Here is a 10,014-nt window from a genome sequence, read left to right on the forward strand (position 1 = left end):
AAAAATTTTTTTAAAACAAACAAAAAAAAGATTATGAGGCAAATGTAATTTACTTGATTTTTGACAGATGAGAATTTGGTCACTAAGTGGGACCTTTCCTAGAGAAGAACCAGCTGCTAAACAAAACCAAAACAAAACAAAGAACAGAAAAGGTTTGGGAAGAGAGAAGAGGTGAGAAGTGAAAGAACAGATTTCAGAACAGTGTGAATATTTTCCTCCACTGTTCAGGTTGACCTATGAGAGGCTACAGTGCTCTGTACTGCCACCAGCTGCTGAGAAGAAGAATAAGGAACAGAGGCAACAACCTGTGCTCTCTTTTATGAAGAAGGAGAAGGAGAAGAAAGAAGAAGAAGAAGAAGAAGAAGAAGAAGAAGAAGAAGAAGAAGAAGAAGAAGAGAAGAAGAAGAAGAAGAAGAAGAAGAAGAAGAAGGAGGAGGAGGAGGAGGAGGAGGAGGAGGAGGAGAAGATGAAGAAGAAGAAGAAGAAGAAGAAGAAGTAGTAGTAGTAGTTTTTATTAATCTTAGGATAATGTTTGTTTTTCTTTTTCCTAAAAAGGCATAACTGAAATTTGGCCAAAGGCATCAGCAATCCAAAGCTGAAAGTGACAGATTCTACAGCTACTATCTAGGAGTAAGCAGCTTTAGGAGTAAGAGAATATACCCTGTTCTCCAATATGATTTTCTTCTATGAAGAAGCTAAACAGAGGGAAGCTTGGAAGGAGAGCATTAGAGAGGCAGCCCATTGGATTGACTAATCTAAGATGTCATGCCCATTGAAGTGTTAGTTAAACACAATGTGGATCAGTTCTGCTTAGTAGCAGAAGCATATGTTTAACACAGAACCTATGTTCAAAAGAGCTTTTATTGACAGTTCCTGAGACAGGGTGAACAAAGGAAAGGTAAAGGAATAAGTATTCTTTAAGTGCCTACTATGTGCCAGGCACCATACTGAATGCTTTACCAATATTATCTCATTTGCTTTGATAAAAAGAAAGAGAATACTGAAGTCCATAGTTCCAGAGCTGTGAGTTCGTGCTGGCTATTTGTAGGTAATACTAGCCGAAGACTTGAATGTCTGTTAACTTTCCCCATGGATTCTATGCATAGATAGGATAGCGTGATTGACACTCATGGGTGGAATGTTATGTAAATACTATGTGCTTGCTTTTCATTTTCAGTAAATATTTCAGTTAAGATTAATGAGTAGCCAGGTGTAGTAATATATATCTATAATCTCACCTACTGTGGGAGGCTGAGACAGGAGTTCTGAGCTCACAAGGGATAAAGTTCATCAGGTGTCCTCACTAAGTCTGGCACCAATACGGTGAGCCCCTGGGGGACTGGGGGGTAAGGGGCACCAGACTGCTTAAGGAAGGATGAAATAGCCCAGGCTGGAAATAGAACAGACCAAAACTTTTATGCTAACTGGCCATGGGATCAAACTTATCAGTGGCTACTGAACATTTTTCAGCATATATGGGGAGGCCTATCCTAAAAATAATCTTTTTTATAAAAAATCAATTAAGTCTTAGTGGCTAATTTGTTGAATGGGAAATACCGCAGTGGAGGAGCATGTTAGTGGGACTAGCCCACAATAGGGTTACCCATAGGAATCTCAGAGCTGGAGTAATAGCCTCAACGTAGACTCTCTGGGGTAAGTAAAAGTAGGGTGATCCAACCAACCCCACTCAAGAGAGAGACACCCTGGAGACAGTTGGGATCTGTGTCACACAATGCGAACCACTCCAGTATCTTTGTCAAGAAAACCCTAAAATGGGGTCAGAGAATCAGACACAACTGAAATGTCAGAACAACAAAATGCGTCATACCTGGGCTACAGAGATATGTGGGTGTGGGGAGAGGGGTATATATACACACATACACAGAGCTACATAAGATAGCTATCTTCTAAGAGCTAGCTGTAGTATCTTGTTTATACTAAAAAGGATGGCACTTGTAGTTGAAAAATCTTAAATAACAAATATATCCTTATATACATCATGGACCAGGTCACAGCCACAGACCAGAGATTGTAGACGGAGTTGAAGCAAACTAGCTGACTGAAAAGCAAGGAATTTCATCTACAGCAGCAAATTGAATTAGGGTGGGTAAGCATAGTCACTAAGATTGGGCCAGGTGAGAGGGTTCCAGGAGCCCTTATTCTGTGTCTCTTTCAAGCCCTCAGGTGTTTCTGGCCTCAACTCCTGCCCAAGCCATGGCTCCTGGGATTCCCATATTCTGTCATCCCCAACTCTGTCCTGACTGTGTTTCTCTTCTGCCGGGGTAAGTGTAGTTGCTGCCCTTCATCTGGGAAGGCTGAGTCATCTCCAAGTCTTCCCACCTTATACCTTAGCATGCCCATCTGTCATAGCATCCACCCTCTGCCCCGAGAAGGAGAACAAGGATGGATAGTATAAGGCAGAGAAGGAGAAATAGGAAAGGTGAGAAGAAAATAGGACAGCACCTTGTCTGACACTAGAGAGGCCCTGCCTAGCTGGAGAAGGGGTGAGAGTAAAGGGAGATTTAAAGTTAGAATCCCCAAGGTTGCAGCCAATGAGAATTCAAACAAAGAAAAGAGACAGTGATAATAGTATATAACACCAATGTTTGCTGAAAGGAAGAGCTTCCTGACTCAGAAGGACACATGTCATGAGGAATGGAAAGAGGAAAAGGGCTTCTCCCCAGACAAGAGATCCCTCTGCTCAGAAAGCAAGGAGGATGAGTAAGGTAAGTCCTAGAGGACCTAGACATCTCCAGAGGTCTGTATGGCCGCAAAAGTCCCCAAGAGGGGAAGACAAGGGCATCTTCTTAGGAGATCTTTGGGTAAAAATGTCCTCACTCCTATACGCATACACACATATCCCCCAGCTTGTAGATGGAAGGTGAGGACACTAGGGAGGAGCCCCTCAAAAGGGCTCCCTGGGGACCTAGGATGGGTTTCATTGTCCCTCCTCATCTGAGAGCTGTGTGTCTCTATCCCTGTCCCTGCTGCTGTCTCTACTTCATCACCACCACCACCCCCCTTAACATTCCACATAGGGGAGAAGGGAGGCCATTTCACACAAAGCAGTCTGTGTAGGGAAGTATGCACCCTGCCTCCCAATCCAGGGCACACAATGCTCCTTCTCCACCCTAAGCTCTGCCCCCCTCCTCTTTTCCCTCCCCACCACCCCCCAATTGCACATGCCATACTGCAATTGGCCGCTGACTCAGGCCAGCCCCCCCACCCAGGCTGGATCCCCAGGGGATTTTAAGCGGGTTCCAGGAGACCCTGCTCAGTTTCTTGTTCTTCCCAGGACTTTTCCAGGCCCTCAGGCGTCCTGGCCCCAACCCCAGGCCCAGCCATGGCTCCTGGGGATTCCCCAGCCATCCCCATTCCCGTCCTGACTGTGCTGCTCTTCTCCTTTCTGGGTAAGTGGAGATGCTCCCCCCCATTCACCCTCTACATTCAAAGGCACACTCAAACACATCTTTGTATCTTATACCATTATCTCCCAGCCTTCCTACCTTGCGCCCTCATACCCTTATTTCCCTGTTGCTCATACCACCCCTATCTCCAAGAGAACAAGAACATGGTATAAGGCAGAGGGGGGAGGAAGAGATGAAGGGGGACAGACATACTCTAGAGGGAGAGGTTGTGTGTATGGATGTTTGTAGAGAGCTCACTGGGCTGTGCTGAAACCCAGATGGGGGAAAAGAGGCTGCTCTCAGAGCTATAGCTGAGAGTCTGCCAAGACAGATGTCAGGGAGGGTGCGGAGGGGGCAAGATCAGTATACCTGGTCCCCAGTCTCCACTTAGCACCCACCCTCCCACCCCTCAGCACACTCTGACAAGAATCCTGATAGTTGACCACATGAGAAAAAGTCAAGTGTGATCTGGGGGAGGGATCTTGGAACTAATTAGTTGTCAAGGTTCTTAGGAGGAACAACTCCTGTCTTTGCCTGTCTTTGTTGGGAGGGTTGGGTAGGATGGATACAGGTGCTAGACTGTTCTTATAGAGCCATCTTGCTTTCTGTGCATTCTGACATCCTTCTCTTCCTCTCCTCAGCTTGGCATGTCATGCAGTGGGTGGGTAAGGAAGGGAAGGCCTATCTGCAGGGTTCTTGGCAGCCCAAAGCCTGGAGAAGGGGGTGGGGAATGGGGAGAAATGAGTAAGATGGAGTGGGGCAAATCAGAACAGCAGTCTCTGAGGAACCCAAAGCCTTGAACTTCAGCTGTCCTGGGTAGGCTATACTGAGCCTCTCATCACCTCAAGAAAAAGCTGAGGGTGGGGAACAGCAGAGATGGGGATGGAGAGGAGATAATAATGACCACGATAACTTGTTTACTTGGAGCTCCAAGATTTATCAAGTGCTTTGTTCACAATAAACCTCTTGTTGATTGAGCAGAGGGGCAAGGGTCTACACCAATGAAGGTGAGATAGGATTTGGACCTGAGGAAGAACTTCCCTACTGGGGGAGGTTCTGCCAGAGGCTGTCTGTGATGTTCCTATATGCTGAGGTGGAGGACTCAGGTATGGGGGAAGCGTTGGGGGTGGGGCACGCATGCCAACCAGGCCAGGCCCCTCATTTCGGCCAGACAATAGAGCACTGTCTGCTTGGTTAATCCCTCACCCCACCTCCACCCCACGCCGTCTTTCAGCACAGGGAACAAAGGGGCCTTCAGCCACCATCACCCCCTTGGGGTGCTGCCCACACACAGTGTTCCTGTCAGCACTTCCCTTGTGCCAGCCCTGGGTCGAGACACAGGGCCACAGTGGACTTTAAGGGAGAGGGAGCAAAGGTAGAATGCTTAAAAGAGGCTTCAAGTCAAAACGCCTATATTTGGTTTTTTGCTTCAATATCTGCAAAGGCAGATGGAAAAGAAGGTGCCCATTATCTCAGGAGAGTTCTATGGGGAGCAAGGGCTATGTGTGCATCTTTGTCCTGATTAAACATCCCTCAGGCAAAAGTCCCTGCCCAGCTGGGCTAAGTGAGAGACAGGAGTGAATGGTCCTGTTTCATCTTTTTCACCCAAGATGCCAAGGCTCCAAGGCTGGCCAAAGGAAGACTAAGTTGATTCTAACCCTGGACCCTAACTAGCTAACAAGTCCAAAGCTAATTCCCTGCACAGAAGGGGAGCTTGGCTCAGTGTCTCCTATCCTAGATACCTACCTCACCCTAAAAGATCTAAGGCCAGAAATATTGTCTTCCCGGCAAAGGCAGAGGAGATACCCAGAACTGTCTCTATTCTTTCAGTTGGGTGCAATCACTACAGTAGATGAATATTAGAAAGTTTGTGTCCTACAAAGTCCATGGCCAGGCAACATGGCCCTGACCTTCATCGAGGAGAAGTTCCCATTCTGTGGTCATTTCTTTAACTTTTCTCTTCTGTTTAGACTCAATAAAAATGGAGCGAGGAGGGAAAGAGGCACAGATGACAGAGAGTGGGAAAGCAGTCATAATCCACCCTTTACCTCTCGAAAGGCATTAAGATGATTCACTTGTAGTGTTGGTTTCTTTTGACCCACAGTATATAAAGAAAAGCAGAGACAGATACATAGCTCATGCCGATCTGTCCAGATGAGATCTCAGAGATTTAGGACTTTAGGAACAGATAATTTATATCTCTGCCTTTCTTATTTCCTCAGGCCTGACCCTCTCCATGCTTGTGTGGTCCCCTGGGTCACTGATTTCCCACGCCTCATATTAATTGCTCCTTGTCTTGACCATGTACTTGGTATAGATCCTTGCCAGCTCTGACCTGGGTGGGGCTCATGTGTTTTCAGTGTTGTCCCCGGCCCGGGCTATCGTAGTTTACACGGACAGGGAGGTCCATGGCGAAGTAGGCTCCAAAGTGACACTGCACTGTTCCTTCTGGTCCACCGAGTGGATCTCAGATGACATCTCCTTCACCTGGCGCTACCAGCCTGAGGGTGGCCGGGACGCCATCTCGGTGAGGGCCTGGGTGCAACCCAGCAAATAAAAAATTGAAGGGGGGGCCATTAAGTCTCAGAAGAGAGGGACCTAAGGGCAGGAAGGAACAGAATTTGGGTTGAGGTGAAGTATGTAGGGGCCCTAACCCTAATTTTAGTGGGACAGAGATATTATGGGAACAATGGGTGGCAGATGGCAGTCCATCCCCTGGATGCCATTGTGACTAAGTGCCCACACTCCTGGCATCATTCCCTATTCCCGCTCTCCTTCCATCCCACTCTGCCCCAGCACTGTGCCTATGCTAGATTAGGTCACTGATGAGAAGAGACAATCTTAGCAATGCTCCCCCCATCCCCACTTACCAGAACCCTGGGCCCACTTCTATCTGAATTCCATACCATAGATTTTCCACTACACCAAAGGCCAGCCCTACATCGATGAAGTGGGTGCCTTCAAGGAGAGGATCCAATGGGTTGGGGACCCTCGGTGGAAGGATGGCTCTATTGTCATCCACAATCTAGACTACAGTGACAATGGCACCTTCACCTGCGATGTAAAAAACCCACCTGACATTGTTGGCAAGACTTCTCAGGTCACACTTTACGTCTTTGACAAAGGTATGGGGGATGAGGATGGGGAAGGGATGGAGGAAGAGAGAGAATGATGGGGTTCAATTAAACAAATGAACTTTCACTAAACTACTACTATGTACAAGGCATTGTGTTACACAGTGGGAATATAAAGACAAAACACAAAAACACAATCCCTGTCCTCAAAGAGCTTAGGCTCTACCAGGGGCATACAACAAATATACAAATAAGTATAACACAAGTAAATGGAGGAAGAGGAGTACTAATGAAGGAAGGAGGGGTCAAAGAAGGCTTCAGAGAGGAGCTGGCTCTTGAGCTGAACCTTGAAAGAAGCCAAGGAGATAAGAGGAAGTGTGAGGCAGCATCAGGCTGGCAGTCTCCACCAGGAGGCATCAAGGCATGGCAGATGCTTTGTTCCAATTCAGGAAGCAAAAGATAGGACCATTCCATTCAGCAACACCTAATAGGGCAGGTTGGCTAGAACACAGTTTTTCTGGGGGGACTGACGTGAAAGAAAGCTGGAAAGGTGGGTAGGTTCAAATTTAACTGCCAGACTGAGAAATTTTTACTTTGTACCAGAGGCAATGGGGAGCCACAACTTTTTGAACAAGAGAGTAATAAGTACATTAGGAAAGTTTATTTTTGGCAGCTCTGTGGAGGACATGTTGGAGAGAGAAAAGATTGGAAACTGGAAAATCAATTAGGATGGTGGTCCAGAAGACAGGAGGGAGTGGGGCTAGGAGATGAATAGTACCTCATATAGGCCTGAGAGAAGAACCTCAGAGATTGCTGAAAAGAAAAAGCCAAAGAGAGCTTAACTGCAAAGGTACAATGGAAACACCGTGTGCTCTGCCTGTCTGTATTACAAGCTATAAGGGGAAGGCTCCTGGTCTTTTTACACTGCAAAAATAAAGCTTAATATGACCCGCCAGCTATCATGGGGGAAGTTCGGCATCCTTCTTATTACCTATGGGAGGGACCCCTCAGAAGTAAGGGGCAGCAGGCAGAAGATCCCTGCCCCTCCCAAGCTCATTTCTTCCTTCCCTTGGTGCTCAGTGCCCACCAGGTATGGAGTGGTGCTCGGTGCTGTGATCGGGGGTGTCCTGGGGCTGGTGCTGCTGCTGGTGCTTCTCTTCTATTTGATTCGATACTGTTGGCTCAGGAGGCAAGCTGCTCTGCAGAGAAGGCTCAGGTAAGGGGGAGTAGGAAGCCCTCAGGCCCATCAGGGAAGGCCACCACAGGTGGGGCCGGACTGCGTATAGGGTGGGAGGTGGGAGGTGGGGAGGGGTTTGTTAAAGGAAGCCGAGAAAGGAAACCTCAGCAGCTCTGGGGCTCCAGTCTCAGGTGGGGGCCTCCCCTACAGCAGTCACAATGCTAGCCCCTCCCCCCCTTTCATTGCAGTGCCATGGAGAAGGGAAAGCTACACAAACCTGTCAAGGATTCAACTAAACGAGGCCGGCAGGTCAGTGGAACCTCCAAGAATCCAGGGGAGAAGGGCTATCAGGGAGGGGATGATAGACAAGAGACCATAGAAAGAGAAAGAAGATGGAGGAGGTGTTAAAAAGGAATGGGGCAGGTGTGAGGGTGTGGAGAACTGATTTCTGTTCAATATGCCCTATTGTAGACACCTGTTCTGTATGCTATGCTGGACCACAGCCGGAGCACCAAAGCAGCTAGTGAAAAGAAAAAAGGGCTTGGGGAGTCTCGCAAAGACAAGAAATAGCGGTTAGCCGGCCGGGCAGGGGCCCGGGGGCCTGGGGCAGAGCCCTCCAAAGGCTCCCAAGTAGTGGTCATTGAGATGGAGCTCCGAGGGGATGAGCCGGGCACTGAGCTCCGGCCTGCCGTCAAGTCCCCCAGTAGAACCAGCCTCAAGAACGCCCTCAAGACCATGATGGGCCTGGACTCAGACAAGTGACCACCCCCTCAGGCCCTGCCAGAACATGGGGGCCTAGGTTCCCCCCCACCCCTGCCCAGTGCCCCCCATCTCCGCCTAGTCTCTCTCTCTCTCTCTCCTCTCCTCCCTCCAACCCACCCCAAGGTGTAAGTTTCATTCCAAGCCATAGTCCCCAGGTACCTCACACTTCCCCTCCAACTCTGGCTCTCAGGGAGCCCAGCAGAGCCCGCTCTTCCCCCCTACCTACAACCCTAATAATGGCTGTGTGTTTGGTGCTGAGAAGAGAGGGGCCCCCATTCCCACTCAGCCTGCCCCTCTCCCTCTACCCTCTTTTCCAAGACACATCACCCAGCTCCCTCCTTTAGTTCCCCATCTCCTATCCCCAGCTAACGCCCTAGATCAAGCTTTCCTAGGGGGTTGATTTAGGGTTTTTAAAAAAATAATCTATTTGCTATTTTTTATGTGTATCCATCCTACCCCTTCTGCTCTCCTGTAGTGCCCAGTCTTCCCTCCTTCCCCATGACTGAGAACAAATGACGTCATGAGGCTTCTGATGTTCAGTGTTATACCCTCCCCACTCTATGCTCAATCCACACAGGGACAGCCAGGCCGATCAGTGGGCTGGCCCAAGCCAGGTCCTTTGTTCCCAGGGTAGGTGCCCCTCCCTCTTCCCCTTGGAGCAAGGATCTGGGGCTGGACTTCTATATGGAGAAGGCACGTGGGGAAGTGGGGAAGTGAGGTGGGGGCAGGGAGGGTGCGTGAGCCAAGCCATGGCCTTGGGGAATGACTTTTAAAAAACTAAATGCAGAGCAAAAATGGAAAGAGAAAAGAACCGAGAGATAGGATGCAGTCCCGGCCACAGGGAAATGAATGCCTAGAGTTTTTCTACATTCTGTATATTTCCCCTAAGACTCCCCAAATGTGTTAAATGTTTAATAAACACTGACATTTCCAGAAGTTGTAGGGTCTGCCTCTTATTGCCCCAGCCTCCTGGCAACAACTCCCGGTCTCCACCCCACTCCCAGTCCCCTAATCTCCTCCAATCCCAAAGACAGATAAACCCAGAAACCTCCCCTGCGCTGAAGGTCTTACCTCCCAGCTACTCACCACCCTGTTAAGGTTACTGGGTTTCAGGCTGGAAAGGAGTGAAGGTTTCAGAACTATATCAATCATATCCCCTTTATAATTCACATAGCCACCACACCAGTACAACAACCTGTTATTAAAGACTCTATTGTAAGGTCCGTTGTCTCTTTAAGGTCATTTTCATATGGAACAGTGTAGTGATGAAAAAGGACAGTATATCCCACAAATTCAAAGCACTGAGCAGGGTGCAGTACTGAGCATCAAACAATAGGGGGCTTTCTTCTCCTCATGAGCATATCAAACTGACCTCACATACCAGACAATTTATAATCCCATTTTATGCAACAGCACACATCCCCCCCCAAAATCTTAATGTCATCAGTGACCACTGCCACCTATAATTAATCTTAAAAACAAACTAAAACAAAAAACCCACCTCCTGTCCCCTGCCAGCATTGACAACAGGTAGAGAAATTTCCAATCCAGTTACCTCCTTCCCATTTTAAAATCAGTTAAAACAGTGAGTCCC

At 48.2% G+C, this 10,014-nt stretch overlaps 1 protein-coding gene across 1 annotated transcript; it reads left to right on the plus strand.

Annotated features, from left to right (window-relative positions):
* Window positions 1–1,237: 1,237 nt before the first annotated feature.
* Window positions 1,238–9,356, plus strand: MPZ (myelin protein zero). Its single transcript, XM_020972056.2, has 10 exons — window positions 1,238–1,323; window positions 2,009–2,103; window positions 2,178–2,282; window positions 2,617–2,726; window positions 3,296–3,410; window positions 5,768–5,934; window positions 6,319–6,532; window positions 7,562–7,697; window positions 7,907–7,967; window positions 8,130–9,356. Exons 4-10 carry the CDS (start codon window positions 2,649–2,651, stop codon window positions 8,226–8,228), a joined length of 870 nt encoding a protein of 289 aa, XP_020827715.1. The 5' UTR covers window positions 1,238–1,323; window positions 2,009–2,103; window positions 2,178–2,282; window positions 2,617–2,648; the 3' UTR covers window positions 8,229–9,356.
* The last annotated feature ends 658 nt before the right edge of the window (window positions 9,357–10,014 follow it).

This window comes from Phascolarctos cinereus, unplaced genomic scaffold (assembly GCF_003287225.1).
Source record: "Phascolarctos cinereus isolate Bilbo 61053 unplaced genomic scaffold, phaCin_HiC Scaffold_5;HRSCAF=322, whole genome shotgun sequence".
Classification (NCBI taxonomy): Eukaryota; Metazoa; Chordata; class Mammalia; order Diprotodontia; family Phascolarctidae; genus Phascolarctos; species Phascolarctos cinereus.